This window comes from Chiloscyllium plagiosum, unplaced genomic scaffold (genome assembly GCF_037043375.1).
Source record: "Chiloscyllium plagiosum isolate Xiang-an unplaced genomic scaffold, Cpla_swu_hap1 HiC_scaffold_16, whole genome shotgun sequence".
Taxonomy (NCBI): domain Eukaryota; kingdom Metazoa; phylum Chordata; class Chondrichthyes; order Orectolobiformes; family Hemiscylliidae; genus Chiloscyllium; species Chiloscyllium plagiosum.
The window spans coordinates 26,079,117-26,100,184 of record NW_028270154.1 but is presented as its reverse complement, the minus strand read 5'-3'; the positions used below and the strand labels follow the sequence as shown (position 1 = coordinate 26,100,184).

Genomic DNA, 21,068 nt, shown 5'->3' with positions numbered 1-21,068 from the left:
ACGAAAATCACTGCTGAGTTATTAGCTGAGGAAACAGTCTGCTAAAATCAATGAGTCAACATTTGAAAAAGAATCTCTCTAGAGAGAGAGAGAGAGAGCACAAACATTGGTTAAATTTGATGAATATGGTAGACCTGAAAGTTCTTGTTAAACGGAAATCGCCTGGAGCATGATGATGATCTTTTGAAGGAAAGGTGACAAATCAATGGAAATGAAAAGGCAAAACTGAAGCAGTCAATACCCAGCTAGTACGAATATTTGCTGAGGTTAAAACTATTAGGCAAGTGACATATTCTGATCATCTCACTATTGACAAGTTGACAAGCTCACATTTTCCTCCATTATACATCATCTGCCAAATGTTTTACCTACTCACCTAAGCTTTCCATATCCATTTGCACACCACTTGTATTCTAATCACACATTGCTTTTCTACCTATCTTTGTATCATCAGCACATTTGGCTACAACACAAACATTGCCTTTATCCAAATCATGAATGTAGATTGTAAATAATTTGAGATTCCAATACAGAATCCTGAGATACTCCAGTTTCTACAGTTTACCAACAATGAAAAATACCAATTTATCCTTAGCATCTATATCCTGTTAGTTAGCCAATCATCTATCTATTGAAATGTATCATTAACCCTTATCATCTGCAGTCACCTTTTACATAGCACCGCCGTAAATGCATTTTGAAATTCCAAATGCAGGATATTTATCAGTTCCCCTTTATTTACCCTGCTTGTTACATTTTAAAATTAGTGTCATAAATGTGTGAAGAATGATTTTGCCTTTCTCAAATTTATGTTGGCTCTGCCTGTATTTATATGATTTTTTTACTGCATTCTTAATAATAAATTTTAGCAATTTGCTATTAACAGACGTTAGAGTAACTGGCTTATAGTTTCCTGTTTTCTGTGTCTATCCTTTCTTGAGTAGTGGTGTTATATTTGAGGCTATATGCACATTGATGAAAGGTTGGACCCTGGGAAGCACCAAGCATGAGAGGAACCTCGGTGTGGATGTTCACCAATCCCTTAAGGTAGCAGGATAGATGGATAAAGTGGTTAAGTAGCCATATGGGATACTTTCTTTCATTGGCTGAGGTTTAGAGTTTAAGACCAGGGAGGTTATTTTGGAACTGAATAAAACATTGCCACCGAGAGTATTGTTTGCACTTCTGGAATCCAAGTTATATGAGGAATATGGACTGCAATAACAGTGTTATAGAGGAGATTTATTAGAGCTGAGGTTTCAGTTATGACGAGAGCCTGGACAGACTGGAGTTGTTTTCCTTGGAGCAGAGGAGATTGGGTTTTCATTTTGGTGTGGGGAATGATTGAGATGTATTAAAATTATGAGGGGCAGAGACAAGGTAGATAGGAAAGAACCCCTTGATGGGTGGAATCAGTGACCAGGGACGTAGATAAGAGGGAGATGGTTTTGAGGAGATGTGAGGAAAAGTGTTTTTATGGAGAGAAACTGGAACTTACTAAATGTAAGTGTGGTAGAGGCAAAGCCTTCATAACATTTACTAGTTAGATGTGCACTTGCAATGGCAATGTTTACAAGGCTATAGGCCAAATGCTGGAAAATGGGATTAGAATAATGAGGTGCATTTTTGAACAGTGCAGTCTTGATGGACCAAAGGGCCTTTTTCAGTTCTGTCGACCTCTATGACTATCCAATCTTCTGAGATTTTTTCAGAGTCTAAAATTTTGGATGATTATATCCAATACATTAACCATATCTGTTGTAATTTCTTTTGAGAGGCAGTGATGCAGCTATGAGGTCTTGTCACGTTATTCCCAATAGTTTGCATAGTACTTTTACTCTAGTGATTATAATTGCTTTAGGTTCCTCTCTTTTGTTATAGAGTCATAGAGATATACAGGATGGAAACAGACCCTTCAGTCCAACTCATCCATGCCGACCAGATATCCGATATAAATCTATTCCCATTTGCCAGTATTTGGCCCATTTCCTTCTAAACCCTTCCTATTCATATACCCATCCAGATGCCTTTTAAATGTTTTAATCGTAAAAGCCTCCACCTTCTCCTCTGGCAGCACATTCCATACATCCAACACCTTCTGCATGAAAAAGTTGCCCGTTAGGTCTCTTTTATATCTTTCCCCTCTCACCCTAAACCGATGCCCTCTAGTTTTGGACACCCGACCCTGGGGAAGAGACCTTGCCTACTTTTAGCTATCCATGTCACTCATGATTTTATAAACCTCTATAAGGTCACCTCTCAGCCTCCGACACTCCAGGGAAAATAGCCCCAACATATTCAGCCTCTCACTGTAGCTCAAACTCTCCAACCCTGGCAACTTCCTCATAGAGCTTTGCAGAACCCTTTGAAGTTTCACAACATTCTTCCTGTAGGAGGCAGATCAGATTTGTACACACAAAGTGCTGAATTAATGTTCTGTGCAGCCGCAACATGAACTCCCAACTCCTATACTCAATGCACTGACCAATAAAAGCAAGGACCTTCATCACTATCCTATCTACCTGTAACTCCACTTTCAAGGAACTATGAACCTTAATTCCAAGGTCTTTTTGTTTAGCAATCTTACCATTAAGTGTATAAGTCCTACTCTGATTTACCTTTCCAAAATGCAGCACTGCTATTGCCTCTGACAACATGAAGATAGAAGCTAAGTACTCATCAGTTTATTCGCAGGGTCCATCAATTTTTTTTTTGTTTAATGTGGATGGGCCAATACAAGCATCTCATTATTTCCTTTCAGTTAATAATCTTTTCTATTATGCAGATGACACAGGAACAGTATTTGACTCAACGAAACAACATCCAGACCTCAGAAAACCAATATGTCTACAAAATCGGGATTTATGGCTGGAGAAAGCGGTGCCTTTATTTTTTTGTCCTCCTCTTGATGATCCTGCTCTTGGTGAATCTCGCTCTAACAATATGGATCCTGAAGGTCATGAATTTTACAAAAGTAAGTAGTCCTTCTGAAAGCCAACAGGAATTAAGGATTTGTATATATGCAATCAATGTACAGTGGTTTCTGTAAGGAATGTCTCTTTATTAGGCTGATGAAAATCCAAAATTAAAAGTTGTCGGTAAAATGAAAGCCTGCTGATGAAAATAATGCAAAATTCCTGTACAAACTCTAAGCTTGCAAAATGTACTGAAGTAGTTTTACTACTTCTTACATTCCATGGAACTAAATTCTTTTGTCTTCTATCTAGTGGTTCCTCACTTGCTGAAATTATAGGCTTAGGTACTGTTCCAGTGAGCAGCAGTCATAAGCTAGCCCATCAATGTGACCTCTGACAGCAGGATTAAAGCAATAAAAGAGCCAAGAGTTCATCAGCGAAGTCTTTGTAAAACAATGACTGCTTGAAGACGAAGACTGATGGGGTAGATTTTGACAGAATTGGCTTTCGAGCAACCACCTGATTATTCCACTTAATCCATTTTGCTGGCCTGATCTCATTAACAAAAAGCTGGTGAATTGAAAGTGGAAGGTGAATGCCTATGTTTAGCCTGCAATTGCACTTCCACAATGATTCTGGATAATCCTGTCACCATGTAGATGGTGGATCCAAGCAATGTCTATTCTTGTGAGAAGGAATTCTCAGTGTAATAGTTTTGTTCATTTTTATTGAGGCTAGTGCAGCAACTTTGCTTCTCCTGTGCCCACCATTAAAGATCAAGTTTTACCATATGGGATCCTCTCCAATTGGACAAGCAACTATACCTGTGAAGCCCAGTGTGATGACCAGGGCATGCGTCGTAGGACCCTGATTTCCTTACGCAATGGTTGTGCTGCCTGACTCAGTATGACCTTACAAGTTAGCGTTGGTTGTATTGACAGTGAATCCGGTTGACTATCGTTTTCCCATCATCACAATGGCATGACTCCTTTGTCCTGTCCATTGCCACCGGTGGAAAGTCTTTGCCTCTGTGTTCCTATGATGATGATCAGAAGAAAAATGAAGAATTATGGTACAGTTAAAGCAGAATGGATGAGATTTTGCAGACAAATGCTTCTGTTCAATGAAAATTTGAAAAAGAGTGATGAAGTTATAACAGGAAAACATTTTTGATTAAAATAAGCCAGATGCATGACCAGAAATGAAGAGCTCTGTGATGAAGACTTTTGGTTTAGTCTTCATTGGTCTCTCTGCAGCATTTGGAATGGTTAAATATATTGTGCTCATTCATTAACCAGCTTTGTGGGACAGTGACTGTATGGTTCTTTTCATACCTATTCAATTACAATCAGCAATAGCTTCCCTTCCCTAATTACTGTCAACCCAGCAGTTCCCAACCCCTGCCACCACATCTTCCAACTCCCAGCCCGCCAACTCCAGCCTTAAGAATCTTTTCTTTTGTTCAGTTAACTTCTTAATGTGTACAATGCCCATTAATGACATGATATGTAACTTCCACATTACCCTTGATTGGCTTCCACATCCATCAAAATTTTACCTGCACATCCACCAATATCATTTATTGTATCCATTGATCCCGATGCGGTCTCCTGTACATTGGGGAGACTGGACATCTCCTCGCGGAGGGAACATCTCTGGGACACCCGCACCAATCAACCACACCGCCCTGTGGCCCAACATTTCTTCTCCCCCTCCCACTCAGCCAAGGACATGGAGGTCCTGGGCCTCTTTCACTGTTGCTTCCTCACCACCTGATGCCTGGAGGAAGAACGCCTCATCTTCTGCCTCGGAACACTTCAACCCCAGGGCATCAATGTAGACTTCAACAGTTTCCTCATTTCCCCTTCCCCACCTCACCCCAGTTTCAAACTTCCAGCTCAGCACCGTCCCCATGACTTGTCCTACCTGCCTATCTTCTTTTCCACCTATCCACTCCACTCCACCCTCCCCCCATCCCCGACCTATCACCTTCATCCCCTCCCTCACTCACCTATTGTACTCCATGCTACTTTCTCCCCACCCCCACCCTCCTCTCATTTATCTCTCCACCCTTCAGGCTCTCTGCCTGTATTCCTGATTAAGGGCTTTTGCCCGAAACGTCGATTTTACTGCTCCTCGGATGCTGCCTGAACTGCTGTGCTTTTCCAGCACCTCTAATCCAGAATCTGTGTTAGCAAACTGTTCATCTGAAATCAGACACAGATGAACTGCAACTTCCTTTAACCCAAAATTCTGATGACTATTGTCATCAACTTTTGCCTCCACTTTCTTTCTCTTTTTCAGGATCTTCCTTAAATTGTTTGTAAATTTAACATAATGTTTGTTTCTAACCTTAGTACCAGAGTCTATATCCTCTCTGCCAGAAACAGCATTTATTTAGAAGTGACTTTATTGGTTCTGCATTTCTGCTTTTCAGTTGCTAGTTAATTTTTGTCACATTCATAATTAATTAATGCATTCCTTGTTGGTATCTTTCCCTTCATCCTCCATAAATGCCAACTTATGAAGAATATGCTGAATATACTATGTCCCACATTTTAGGGTTACATTGAGAGCAGTGTTGATCCCTGTATGTCCCACCATATCTACATATGCAGCATTAAACTGCAGATCCCTTCAGTTCAAGGAAGAGTCACATGGTATTGTGATGTTAACTCTGTTTCTCTCTCTGTAGATTCTACTAGACCTGCTGAGTTCCTGCAGCACTTCGTTTTTTTTAAATTTCAAATCTCCAGCATCTGCATTGTCTTGTTGACATTGTAAATACGTACTTCATGGACTCTCCTGAATATCTCCTGACAATGTTTGGGCAGCACTAGGATATGATGAACCATCATCCACTTTTCTTCTGCAAGTCTGTGAAGAGGTCTCCATTTTCTCATCAGAATCCCATTTGTAATGCAGCTGCATTCTAGATTTCCCTCTGCTTCAGTCTCAGTTTGAGCCAATGGTGCTACTTAACTCTGAATCAATTGGTGAGCCTCAAATGGAGGAGAGTTAGTGAGCATTTATTTTCGATTTTCCTAAATCACAACAGAAGTTTCAGATAGCCAAATATCTGATTGTGCTGTTAATATGACTTCCAAAGGTGGAACTTGCTTAAATATTGTTCAGGTCACTACACACAAAGAAAAATAACCCTGACCTTTCTCTTGCAACTGCTGGGAAAGCACATGGACGACAGTAAATTGAGGGGTGTGTAGGTTAGGTTGATCTTAGATTAAGATAAATGCTCAGCACAAAGGGCCAAAGGGCCTATACTGTGACAAAAGCATGAGCCATTACTTTCCCTCCACCCTAACCAGTCCTCAGGGGTGCATTAACTCCGCCTGTAAGTAAACTATGGGCCAATCCACGCAGTCACTATTCCAGATATGAGGTCACACTCCAGGTGCACCCAATACTAAAATATAGTCCCTTCCAATACTGTTTACTAAAACCTTGGCATTCAGTGTGCTCTCTACTGGATAAGTTATGCTTTTCCAAAGCAAAGAGTTTGGGTGTATCCTACTTCCTAAAATATACCAAATAAAAGAAAACAAAGAAACTAATACAGAACTATAATAATTAATTTATCAGCCTCTCTTATTGAATAAAGAGTTTCTTTTTCCCTTGGAACAGAATTCTTTGTGATTCTCAGGGATCTTCTTCACCTCACCTGCATTAACACTTATGTTTTTACATGGCTTTATAGCTGCATTCAGAGGTACAATTTCTTCCATCATGCTCTCTTTCAGAGTTTCTTTCACTGCATTGACCTCATAAAACCCAACAAGTCCTATCGGTTTAGCCTGTAAATTCAAACAATCTCCTCCCACCTGCTATCCTTGTTCAGCTGTGAGAGTGACAGATAAAAGGATTGGACTTGTGTACAAGCTCAATCTTCAGCCAGCTCAGCTGCTTGTCTTGTTGACAAAACTTCCTGGAGAACCCTTATATGGGTATTTTCTAATGGAGGGAATGATTTTTAAGTTCTTCCAGGACAATTATTTCCCTATGGATTTCATATATGACCTGCCTGCATTGAATTATGAATGTCACTTTATCCTCTCAAATTCTAAATAAATCTGTCCGGATACTTCTGGAGTATCTGAAATTCCTATCTCCAAACCTTAGAGATCAACTCATAAGCACCAAGAATAGTCTTTTTTGTCATCCCATCTATAGAAGCTTCCTCAGAAAGCATGAGTTCTGCTAATAAACCTGCCTTGCATGAACAGTGTCAGTTTTCTGTTGTTTTTCTGCTAAGTTATCTTTTCAAAAGAAATTAATCTTGAGTCTGCACTCTTTCAAACTTCAGGAGTGTTTGCATAAACTTAAAACAGTTCCTCACCAAATCTTGAGTTGAAATCTAAACCTTTATCAGAAGGATTATTTGCGCCAACTTTTTAAAACTGTATTCCATCTTTTGCTCATTTTATTCCTTCATCTTGCCTCTTAGTTTATCCTATTTAATTACTGTTCCATTTTATAATTGCTGTTTTCTTTTCCAAACTTTGAAGTGCTCTCTTTTTCTTTTTCCTTAAGTTTAAGTTTTCACATTTCTAATTCTCTTTCCTGTTTTAGTTTTTTTTTAACCTCTTCTATTTCAAGCTGATACAGTTACAACTGAATTCTAATGAATTCAATCGAATTACCATCTGGATTGCCTTTTTCTTCTTCCAACTCAAACCACTGGGCTATTACCACAATTAGATCTGCTTTGGTAGCCCCTGCTTTTAACATTAACTCCAACACTTGTGCCAATACAATTAACCAAGCCTTGATTAATTTCTGAAAATTACTTAGAGTTAAATCTTCTCTCTCCAGAAAGTTTGGAGCAACTGACAAGGCCATTTTGCTTTTTAATATGTATCACCAAATTTACCATGAAATCTTAATGTGCCTTAATATTAATAAATTTAAACACTCATATTTGTCTGTGGATTTATAATCCTACAGGAGCCCCTGGTTGTCTGTTATGATGAAAGTGGGAGTAATGCACTCCTTCTTGGTAATCCCACAATTCCATGAGTCACAGTATAAGTTAAATATATGATTTACTTTGGTATCAATATGGTCAAAGTTAATCTATTTCAGTGTACAATTCTGCCAAATGGGTTTCTTTAATATATAATAAAAGTATTGATTTATTATGGAACAAAGCCTATTCGATGAAAATGCAATGCTTATAGTCACAGTATGAAATATGTATACTCTTCTAAATAAACTAATAACATGCACATACACCAATTAAAGAAAATCTCTGCAGATATCACTTCTCAAAACAAAACAAAATACTTGGCCAAAGAATTATTAATTCATGATGCTGACAAGGATGGAAGCCTTGCTGATGTTTTTCAATGTGACATCTTAGCAGATGGAGACAGGTGTTCATGGAAACATGCACTTATCAGTGAGATCTTTTCAAAAGCAATTTGTTAGGTGATGTTGAGAGGAAGTCTTCCAGAAACTTCACAAGAGAATTGCTACATCAATTTTTCCAGATTTCAAAATGGATTATTTGAATATTTTTTCAAAACAGGTGGAAGAGGATACATTGGATGACATCTATCATCGGGCTACAAACTAACTGAACTCCAAACAATATCAAACAGTCAGAACTCCTGACAGCCATAAATTCAGACATGAGACTTCCAGTAAACAAGCCCAAGTAGTTAGCTTAAGACATTTGACTTTCAGTAAATATCTATTAGAAATAAATGTCCAAAGTATCTTTTAGTGACTCATTAAAAAAAAACTAAGATCATATCACATCACTCTTTCAAATGAACCAGTTTTCACAATACTTTAAACATGAATTATCAAAAAAATTAATAATGCAAGCACTTTCATATCATTTCACACTTTTCATTACCTTAAAATTCTAGCATCTCACACTTCAGCTCATTTGTGTGTCACAAAGCTGGTCTTTTTTATAAAAGCTGTTCCTTTTCTCAAGGATACCGTGTCCTTGTTTTTTTCTTCAGAGGGGTCATTAATCCCTCTTGGTTCTGAGGTGGCTAGTTTGATACAGAGATGAAAAAGGATTTTGAGAGGCCTTTTGCTTATGTGTAAACAGGTGACACTTCAGGCCATAGTGGTCATATTTTAGAAGTGACCTGTGTAATGAAAGGGGAGTGGTTATCTCTGTAGCTGAGCAGTTCAGTCCAGAACTAGTTAGGAGTTCAGCTTTGTGGAATCAGGCTGTTAAACTCTCTTTCTCTCTCCTTCTGTCCTCTACCTTCAACCTGTAAGCATTTGTTCCATTTTTATTGTTTTTTTAAAGGGGGTTTGGGACTGTTGTGTATATTTGTGCATAATTCAGTCCAGTTTGGATAGATTGAGTTCTGGAGGGGTTCTTTATTCTGTTCTTTAGTTTCGTTGTGTAATTTTGTATTTAAGTTTATGCCAGTTCTAAAACCCGGTAGTCAACCTAGCTAATTTACTCCGGGCAATTTTCACTGTACACTTACTGAAACAAATTGCAAGTTTATGGTCTGGGCTGTCTGCTTGAGAATGTTTTGAGTGGTCTGGCCTTGTCCATAACATGTGTCATCTGCCAGTCTCCTTTTTGAACCCAGCAGGAAGTGAGAACAGGTCAGTTGGCAGGAGGAGAATACTGGGTAATGGTTGGGAATGAAGTCAGGAGAGTCTTGCAAGGCAGGAAGGGGAACCAGTATATAAGGACTCTAAGATTTGTTTTGGGACTTAGGAAATATTTCCAGTCCTCTTGACCCACAAGTAAACATTAGAGACCAATCTGGTAATTTAATGGTGAAATTCACTGCCTTCCTGTTGATATACCACTATTCTGTTCAATTGGAGCCTGTAGGTAAGCAACAAGATAAGTATTGGGGTGGCACAGTGGCTCAGTGGTTAACACTACTGCCTCACAGCAGGTCCTCTAGTTTTGTCCCAGAGGTGTGCAGGTTAGGTGGATTAGCCATGCTAAATTGCCCATAGTGTCAAGGGATGTGCAGGCTAGATAGGTTTGCCATAGGAAAATACAGGGTTACAGGCATAGAGTAGGGATGTAGGTCTGGGTGGGATGTTCTTTGAGGGTCAGTGTGGACTTGATGGGCCGAATGGCCTGCTTACACACTGTCAGGATTCCATCACATGTGGGTATATCACATGAATCATTTTAATTGCCGACCACCCAATTTGCTTTGGAATAGCAAGGTTTAAATTGGCCCTCAAATTGATTGTTATGTTTTGAGCATCTACCTTTCCTTTCACCTCTGCTTCCACCTCCCCCCCCACCCCCCCCGCCCCCCGCACCCACCCCCCCCAAGCAGCAGTGCAACTTTGAACTGTGTGGGCCCCACTTTCCACATTTGTGCTGACCATGATACCATTCCTATCTGCCTGCACATGTTTGACATCCCTATATTCCCTGCCTCTTCACCTTTAAACTTTTCACATCTCACCTTAAACCAATGCCACCTCGTGTTTAAGGTTTCCTCCCTGGGAAAAACAGACTTTTGACTATCTACCCTTTTCATGCCTCTCATAATTTTGTATGCATCTATCAGATCAGCCCTCAGCCTCCAAAGCTCAAGCAGAAACAATCCAAGTTTATCCAACCTCTCCTTATAGCTAATGTACTCCAATCTAGGCAACATCCTGATAAACCTTTTACACCCTCTCCAAAGCCTCCATATACTTTCTATAGTATGGCAACCAGAGCTGCATGCAATACTCCACCTGTGGCTAACTAAAATTTAATTTGGCTGTAACATGGCTTGTGAACTTTTATGCTCAGTGCCTCAACCTATGAAGGCTAGCATGCCGCACAATATTTTTTAACCACCTTATGCACTTGTGTTGCCATTTTCAGGAAGCTATAGACTTGCCCTGTAAAATCCCTCTCTATATCAATGCTCCCACTTACTGTTTGATTCCCTGTTACATTTGATCTCCCAAAAAGCATCAACTCACACTTATTTGGATTAAGCTCCATCTACCATTTCTATGTCCAATTTTCCAATTGATCTATATCCCCCTGTATCCTTTGACAACCTTCCTCACTATCCACAACTCTATCAATTTTTATGTGATCTGAAAACTTAGTAATTAGACCACCTACATGTTGACTTATGTCAGACACCCAATACCCCCTCATCCAAATAATTTATTTATTACAAACAGCGGAGGCCCCAGCATTGATCCTTATGGAACACCACTGGTCGCAGATCCCCAGTCAGAAAACACCCCTTCACAACCACTCTCTGTCTTCAGTGACCAAACCAATTTCATATCCAACTTAACCAACGTATTGTGGATTCCATGTGGCTTAAATTTCTGGGCCAGCCAACCATGAGGCACCTTGTCAAATGCTTTGGTAAAGTCTATGTAGACTACATCTACTACCCTACTCTCATTAATCATCTTCATCACTTCCTCAAAAACCTCAATCAAATATGTGAAACAAGAACTCTCTCGCACAAAGCCATGTTGGCTATCCCTAATAAGTCCATTATTGTTGTGGTTCTGTTCGCCGAGCTGGAAGTTTTTGTTGCAAACGTTTCGTCCCCTGGCTAGGCGACATCATCAGTGCTTGGGAGCCTCCTGCGAAGCGCTTCTTTGATGTTTCCTCCGGTGTTTATAGTGGTCTGTCCCTGCCGCTTCCGGTTGTCAGTTTCAGCTGTCTGCTGTAGTGGTTGGTATATTGGGTCCAGGTCGAATACCTTGTATAGGTGTTCCTCTTCTTCTTTTTGCAGTTCTGGTGTACTGCAGTGTGTTGTGGCCCTTTTGAATAGTGTATTCGCCAAAAACGGATACCCGTGCAACTTCATCAACAAATGCCTAAGAGAAAGACCACGGAACGAGGACATACCACAACCAAAAGGACTAGCCACACTACCATACATCAGGAGCATCTCAGAACTGACAGCCAGACTACTGCGACCCCTAGGACTCATAACGGCACACAAACCAACAGCCACGCTCAGACAACAACTCACCAGAACGAAGGACCCGATACGCAACATGAGCAAAACTAATGTAGTGTACAAAATACCATGCAAGGACTGCACAAAACACTATATAGGACAAACAGGAAGACAGCTAACAATCCGCATACATGAACATCAACTAGCCACGAAACGACACGACCAGCTATCCTTAGTAGCCACACACGCAGACAACAAGCAACATGAATTCGACTGGGACAACACTACTATCATAGGGCAAGCCAGACAGAGAACAGCCAGGGAATTCCTAGAGGCATGGCATTCATCCACAAACTCCATCAACAAACACGTCGACCTGGACCCAATATACCAACCACTACAATGGACAGCTGAAACTGACAACCGTAATTTCCTGGATTATCTCTGTATCTCTCTACCTCTATTATCTCTTGAACAAAGGAGCAACGTTGGTTATTCTCCAGTCTTCTGGGACCCTGCCTGTTGCTATAGAGGATACAGAGATCTCTATCAAGGCCCTAGAAATCTCCATTGCTTTCTCAGTAACCTGAGATACGTTCCCAGGTCGGATGGGATCGATTTACCTTAATGTTTTTCAAGGCATCCAACACCTCCTCCATCTTTATATTGACATGCCCTAAAATATCATCATACCCATCCCTAAATTTACCATCATATTCTTCTCTGTGAATACGTTATGAAGTACTCAATAAGGACCTCACCCACTCCATTTGTCTTCACCCATTAATTCCCTCCTTTGACCTTGAGGGTACCTATCCTTTCCTTGGGTACCGTCTTACTCTTAATAAGTGTGTTAAATGCCTCAGGATTCTCCTTAATTGTACTTGCCAAAGGCATTTCAAAGCCCCTTTTAGCCCTTCTAATTCCTTGCTTTAGTTTTTCCTGCTCCCTTCACATTCCTGTCTGCCATTCATTTTCTTTTTAATAAAACTGCTGAAAATTGTCAGTGATCAAGCCTCCACCATCTTCACCTAACCTCACTTCCTTTCTTGGCTCCTGCTTTCCCTACGTGTATCTGTAAAGAACTTTGGAACATATTTTACATGAAAACCATATTGGCAATCACCACCTCTCCCCAAATTCCTTCCCACATTTTACTTCCTTCTCAAATAGATCACATTGCTCCCTGTTTTGTTGTGTTGATTTGACATAATTTAAACCAAGGTTTCTTACCCAAAATGGGATTGCGGTTATTTGCATATATTTGATTACAGCTTTTGAAAAAAAAACGAAAGGTGACTGAAACCTAAGCTGATGCTACAAGGCAGAATTGAGTTTAATAAATGTGAACTGATTGCTCATAATTAAAAGCTTTTAAAATGTCTGAATAATTTCCTTCTTCAGATTAATGTCACTTATGAGTAATGTTGTTTTACCCATTTAACTGATTCTTAAAGGTGCCTTAGCACAGAAAAAGAATCAGAAGCTGTTTGTATACATTTTTAATTATACAATAGCGATAATATCTTTAAAGGGAACATTGGCAAATGCATTTAAATAGTGTTTAACTTTGTATTGTTAATTGTCTGCCCCTGGGGATTGCATATTTTTTGGTGTGATGAGCCATATACTGATTTATTTCAGATGATACAAACATTGTCATGCAGTCTTTTCTATAACTGCATGGATGGAGGTTGCTTTCTGAGGTTTATGGACCCTGCAGACAGTTATTGGAACCAATTTGCAATTCCACCGCACATGTCTCAAACCCATTCATTGATACTGATGAGTGGTGCTTAATGCAAATCCCTCCTGTTTTTTTATTTTTGGCTTGTTCCTTATTCTGTCTTTCTTCTCTTGCTCTCATTCTTAGTGGGGCATTTATCTTTCCCAGCATGTTCCATTCTAATTTAATTTCCACAGTCAATCCTGAAGAATGTCCCCTTGGCTGTGCAACCATCTAGAAGTTTCCACACAAAACTGGAAGAGGTTGGTCCCTTATATTGCTGCGTACTCAAACTGTGCAAAATAATTTCAAGGCCCGCAAACTTAAATAAATCAGTGGTGCACTCAAAATAAATTATAGCCATGTTGGTCCTAATGACACTTTCAACCCCGTTTGCTGAATAAAGTTTCTCTCTGTACCTTGAATATTTTGATCAGTTTATGTATTAAAAACACTTTACCCAAACACTGTAATCAGTGAGGCACACAAAAGGACACAGAATTTGGTTTGTGGTTCAACTCAGTTTTATTAATAAAATATTCCTTATTAAAAAACACCATGTGAGAATTTCCAAGATTCCTATCATATTTAATCTCTATCTAGCTCTATCCATCTCAGAAAAGATATTATCTGCGGTGATCCAAGAATTTGATCTGCATCTCCTTGCTCTTGTTTGGCTCTCTTCCACAAAGGTGCATCTTGTAGGATTCAGGGCAGATTTTCTCTCACAGTCTTTCTTTCCAGGTGGTCAGAGCTCCTGGGTGTGATACTCTTTGGAGGGTCAATGTGGACTTGTTGGGCTGAATGATCTACTCCCCTAATTCAGTTTCTACACATCATCAATACTATGTATAAGTTATTTCCAGTATTTGGGCCAAATAAATAGAATTCTCTTGGATGGCCACTTCTGGCACCTGCGGTGTTTGCTATCTCCACCAGTTTGTGGTCCTTGCAAAAGCTTAGTGAGATAATTAGCTAGCACCACTCCTCCTTTGGCTTGAACTATCTCTTGATTAAAGGAGAAAGATATGCCCCTTTAGCGTATCCACAGAAAAGATATTGTTGTTGTGTAACAAAAAGATATATGACACGATATCATTAATATATAGATCCTGTCCGACATGATTTCTACGATCCTAGGAAGCTGGGGTAGGTATATCTGCTCCCTCTGGAAGTTAGAGTTGTTTGTACATGCAGACTGTTTATGACATCAATGTTACTGATGGTGCCAATTTAACATGAACATTATGGCCTTCAAAGCTGTTACTCTTTTACAACAGTACTCCAGTTTGACTGCGCATAGCATGTTCTGAACTCTGTCGGCTGTGGCGTAATTTGGAGCTCTCTCACTTCTCACTACCAAGATTCTTGGTTCAAATCCCACTTTAGGAATTCAGCGCAAACTTTAGCACCATAATGCAGTCATGAGGGTGTGCGCCACTTTTTGAGTTATCATCTTTCAGATTAAGTGTTAAACTGAATCCCTACTGGCTCTTGGGTAGATGTCAAAAATCCAATAACACCATTTCAAAGAACAGCAAGGGAATGGTCCCTGGTGTACTGGCTAACATTTATTTCTCAATCAGTCAATACTTAATTGCAACATTTCAAAAGGCACCTGGATGGGTACATGAATAGGAAGGGTTTAGAGGGATATGGGTCAAATGCTGGCAAATGGGACTAGATTAATTTAGGATATGCACAAATATCCTTGGTGGGAGATTTGTTCAAGTAGTTTGGGAGGATTTAAACTAGTTTGGCAAGGGGGTGGGAACCTGAGCTACACAGGGTGGGGAGGGGGGGTTGTAGTTGTAGATGAGGCAGTGACAGGATGTAGTGAATCTATAGGGAAAGTGCTTCATGTGATGGAACAAAGGAATCAATAAAAGTGTCTGCTTTAATGCTAGGTGTGTCAGAAATAAGAGTCATGAACTTAGAGCATGGATCAGTACTTGGGACTATGATGATGTGGCCATAACGGAGAGGTGGGTTTCATAGGGGCAGGAATGGCTGCTAGATGTTCCAGGGTTTAGAACATTTAACAAGAAGAGGGAGGGGGTAGAAAGACGAGGGCTGTAGCATTGCTAATCAGAGAATGCATCACAGTTACAGAAATGAAGGTTGGCGAAGAAGGTTTGTCTACTGATTCAGTATGGGAGGAAGTTAGGAACAGCAAGAGAGCAGTCACCTCATTGGGAGTTTTCTACAGACCCCCTAATAGCAGTAGAGAGATTGAAGAACTCATAGACAGGCAGATTTTGGAAAAGTGCAGATGTAGCAGGGCTGTTGTTGTGGATGACTTCAACTTTCCCAATATTGATTGGAACCTCCTTAGTGCAGATGGTTTGGATGGAGACGTTTTTGTCGGGTGTGTTCAGGAGGGTTTCCTTACTCAGACAGGCTGACAAGGGGAGAGGCCATTTTCGATTTGGTGCTCGGCAATGAGCCAGAACAGGTGTCAGATCTCACGTGTGACAGTGACCACGTTTTACTCGTGCATGAGGAATAAGAGAATGATCAGGGAGAAGGTAGGGCTGATCAGGGATAGCGTAGGGAACTTGTACGTGGAGTCTGAGCAGATAGGGGAAGCCCTAAATGAGTTTTTTGTTTCGGTTTTCCCTAAGGAAAGGGACCTCATTGTGAATGAGAACGTTGAGGTGAGGCGAAACAGGATTGAACCGATTGAAATTGAGGAAGTTGATGTGGAGGAAATTTTGGCAAACATTAAGATTGATAAGTCCCCAGGGCCACACCATATTTATCCTAGGTTGCTCCGGGAAGTGAGAAAGGAGGTTGCTAAGCCGCTGGCGAAGACCTTTGCTTCCTCGCTCTCCATGGGAATCATACCAGAGGATTGGAGGGAGGCGAATGTTGTACCTCTTTTCAAGAAGGGGAATAAGGAAATCCCTGGCAATTACAGACCAGTCAGTCTTACGTCTGTGGTCAGCAAGGTTTTGGAAAGACTTCTGATGGATAGGATTTATGACAGTTTGGAAAAGCACAGTGTGATTAAAGGCAGTCAGCATGGCTCTGTGAGGGGCAGGTAATGCCGCACAAATCTTATTGAGTTCTTTGAGGAGGTGACGAGGCAGGTTGACGAAGGTCGAGCAATGGATGTGGTGTACGTGGACTTCAGCAAAGCATTTGATAATGTTCCCCATGCTAGGCTCATTCATAAACTCAGGAGGTATGGGATACAGGGATATTTGTCTCTCTGGATTTAGAATTGGTTGGCTGACAGAAGGCAAAGAGTGGTTGTAGATGGAAAGTATTCTGCTGAGAGGTCAGTGGTGAGTGGTGTCCTGCAAGGCTCTGTTCTTGGGCCTCTGCTCTTTGTTGTTTTTATAAATGACTTGGATAAGGAGGTTGAGGGGTGGGTTAGTAATTTTTCTGATGACACAAAGGTTGGAGGTGCCATTGATAGTATCGAGGGTTATTGCAGGCTGCAGCGCGACATAGACAGAATGCAGAGCTGGGCTGAGAAATGGCAGATGGAGCTCAACCTGGATAAATGCGAAGTGATGCATTTTGGAAGGTCGAACTTGAATGCTGAATGTAGGGTTAAAGACAGGATTCTTGGCAGTGTGGAGGAACAGAGCGATCTTGGTGTTCAAGTGCATAGATCCCTCAGAGTTGCCATCCAAGTGGATAGGGTTGTTAAGAAAGCAAATGGTGTTTTGGCTTTCATTAACAGGGGGATCGAGTTTAAGAGCCATGAAGTTTTGCTGCAGCTCTACAAAACCCTGATGAGACCACACTCAGAATATTGTGTCCAGTTCTGGTCGCCCTATTATAGGAAAGATGTGGAGGCTTTGGAGAGGGTAAAAGGAGATCTACCAGGATGCTGCCTGGACTGGAGAGTTTGTCTTACGAGGCGAGGTTGACTGAGCTTGGACTTTTGTCTCTGGAGAGAAGGAGGAAGACAGCTGACCTGACCGATGTGTAAAGGTAATAAGAGGCATGTATAGATTTGATAGCCAGAGACTTTTCCCCAGGGCAGGATTGACTGCCACAGGGGTCACAGTTTTAAGGTGTTAGGAGGAAGGTATAGAGGAGACGTCAGAGGTAGGTTCTTTACGCAGAGAGTTGTGAGTGCATGGAATGTATTGCCAGCAGGAGTGGTGGGAGCCGGGACATTTAAGCGACTGCTGGACATGCACGTGAGCAGCAGTGAATTGAGGGGAGAGTAGGTTTTGTTATTTTATTTTAAATTTGGATTAATCCTTGGCACAAAAATTTACAGGGATGTTGCCAGGGTTGGAGGATTTGAGCTATGAGGAGAAGCTGAACAGGCTGAGGCTGTTTTCCCTGGAGCGTCGGAAACTGAGGGGTGACCTTATAGAGGTTTACAAAATTATGAGGGGCACGTTTAGGTTAAATAGACAAAGTCTTTTCCCTGAGATGGGGGAGACCAGAACTAGAGAGCATTAGTTTAGGGTGAGAGTGGAAAGATATAAAAGGGACCTAAGGGGCAACTTTTTCACGCAGAGGGTGGTATGTGTATGGAATGAGCTGCCAGAAGAAGTGATGGAGGCTGGTACAATTGCAACATTTAAAAGGCATTTGGATGGGTATATGAATAGGAAGGGTTTGGTGGGATATGAGCCTGGTGCTGGCAGGTTGATCTCGATTGGGTTGGGATATCTGTTCGGCATGGACGAGTTGGACCGAAGGGCGGCACAGTGGCACAGTGGTTAGCACTGCTGCCTCGCAGTGCCAGAGACCCAGGTTCAATTTCCGCCTCAGGCGACTGACTGTGTGGAGTTTGCACGTTCTCCCCGTGTCTGCGTGGGTTTCCTCCGGGTGCTCCGGTTTCCTCCCACAGTCCAAAGATGTGCAGGTTAGGTGAATTGGCCATGCTAAATTGCCTGTAGTGTTAGGTAAGGGGTAAATGTAGGGGTATGGGTGGGTTGCACTTCGGCGGGGTGGTGTGGACTTGTTGGGCCGAAGGGCCTGTTTCCACACTGTAAGTAATCTAATCTAATCTCGTCTGTTTCCATGCTGTACATCTCTATGACTCTATGACAATATCATGGGCCGAAGGGCCTGTACTGTGCTGTACTTTTCTATGTTCTATGTTCTATTATATCTGATTGCTGTGGATAAGTTTGACTGAAGGGTTTAGTTCCATGCTGTACAGCTCTATGATTCTCTGGCTCTATCCCAAAATAGATTATCAGGTTATTATCACTTTGTATTTTGTGGGAGCTTTCTGTGCATAGATTGATTGCAACATTTTCCGCATTCTAATGATGTCTATGCTTCAAAAGTATTTTAAAACCACTTGTAAGCATCCAATGATTGTGAAAAATGCCATATAAATGCAACTCTTTTTAATTACATTTTGATTTAATGTCACAGTTGATCCCAAGTCAAACTGCAATTCTTTGCTCTTAATGTATTACCAGGTAGCAATTCAATGCTGTTCACTGGCTCTTTGCACTTTTAATTGCTCCTTCTCCACATTATCTTGGCAGAAAAAATAATTGCAAAATGGCCTCAAGCCTCTTAGTAACAAGATCAAGATTCAATAAAGCCATGCCAATGAGAATGACAATTATTTATTTACAAGGAAACTTGTTCAGTCTAACAGGAATAGCTTGATGTTGCTGTGGTATTATCATTGTCATCCTGTTCCAGTTCCTATATGCTGCCAGCAGAATAGAGCCTGTGCCTGTAGCTGATGATACAGAAGAATCAAAGTCAATAATGAAGAAGTAATATATTGGCAGTCACTGGACTAACCCATAAAATTTGACTATATAATGTAACCTGTGTCTAATCTGTAACCTGTTAATGGGTACGCCTAGTCAATCACTTTCGGTTTAGTGCAGAAACCCGTACTTTTACCAGCCTATTGAAGATAGACAGGGAAGCAGGATGGATGTTAAAACGGTAGGAAGTGCAGCATGTTCCTGCTGTCGGAGAATGTTAGCAAAGATGGAAGCAATAGTAGCTCCACTGCCCATCGAATACAGACAGGGTGGTAAATGATTTGAATTAGTTGACCGAGTGATGGCATTTGTACCAGGTGCTGTCACATTGGCTGTCCATCACATGGTGAGGTCACCAGCTACATCAAAGTGGCTTCTCTGGGGTTCCTGCCTTTCCAAAATCTCTTGGCTTGAAGAGGGGACCATAGCCTTGTCACTTGCCTGCTTGCTCTCAGCACATCTCTAACTCTCAGTGACTGTTCAAGTGTGCTTCATATGAAGCCTTCTACTCCTACTCACTGCAACGTCAGCAGCAGCCACATCTAAAAAGTGAAATTTTAGCGCTGAAGAGCTAAAGAGTTTGGAGAGATTGGTATTGATTTAGAAATGGTGACCTCTGGCAGTAAAATAGTGAGAGATTGGCCAAGGTCGTACCAGCATGCCTGGGTTTGTGAGTTTAGGATCAGTGAGCCCACAAGGATAATTATGGAGCTAGTATTGTCAACATGTAACAGGACATCATCAATATGGTATATGATGCCAATGTTGGATATAGTGTGTTGAAAAATCTCTGGCGTAGAAGTGATCCCAAAAGGTCTACTGAAGGGGGGTAGTGAACATAGCAAGGAATTGAGACATCTTATTCATTGATAGCTACTAAAACCCATTATTGGCATTCAGCTTCATAAATATTCCACCAGTTAAAAGCTTAGAAAAAAATCATCAACTGTAGTCATAGGCTGAAAGATTATGGCAACTGTTTCATTGAGCTATGTGAGATTTATGCAAATTCAAATTGAGCCAATGGGTTTGGGACTGTGACCACATCAGAGCACCATTCTGTAGAATGAATCACCAAGGAGACAATCCCCATTACGATCTTATCATCTAATTGTTTCTTTACTTTGTTAGTTGATGAGGGATTTCTTTGATATGAAGAGATTTCCTGCTTTGGTGTCAGCTTTCAATGTAACTTTGTAAGGCAATTCAAGTTATTCCAGTCCTGTTAACCATTTGGGATGAAGGTGCTCAAAGAGGCTTTTCCCAACATGAGTTCCTGTATTATACATTGGATGTTGATGGCAAAACATGGTTTTTACTCAATAAGAATCATTGGTGATAACTGATAATGTATGCTTTCCTTACATCTATGTGATTTTTGAAAATGAGTATGACACACAGAATCTTTATAACTGTAAGTATGATACCTCTGGCTGCGTACAATTTTAAATCAATTTGTTATGTGTTCAGCTGAGCTAACTATAGGGTATTATCTGAGATTACCATAACAGTGGCACCAGTATCTGCTTAAATTTGGCCATTTCTGTCAACTATGAATCTCTTCACTTTTTTGAGAGAAGGGTGATATTGGTTTTCTTTAGGTAGTTGTCTCCATATAAAGAAACTTGAAGTATTGATGTGTACTTAAAAGTTCTGTTCTAAGGCATGAATATTCATGTTGGATTGGAAACAATGTGGTTTGATGCTGAACATGTTCTTTAGACAGCAGCAGGTGCCTCTTTTCCTAGAATGAATGTATTGTTGGTGTAAGGCTGGACAGTTTTGTCTTCATTGATGTGGGATTTTGAAAACACAC

At 40.8% G+C, this 21,068-nt stretch overlaps 1 protein-coding gene across 4 annotated transcripts in view; it reads left to right on the top strand.

The window, feature by feature from the left end:
* Positions 1 to 21,068, top strand: part of sgcd (sarcoglycan, delta (dystrophin-associated glycoprotein)) — a 190,111-nt gene that overhangs the window by 31,194 nt on the left and 137,849 nt on the right. For all 4 annotated transcript variants that reach the window (XM_043703310.2, XM_043703309.2, XM_043703313.2 and 1 more), the window contains one exon: positions 2,786 to 2,974. In XM_043703310.2, coding sequence (XP_043559245.1) covers positions 2,786 to 2,974 — 189 coding nt within the window. Of the gene's footprint in view, positions 1 to 2,785; positions 2,975 to 21,068 lie in introns of those variants that run through there.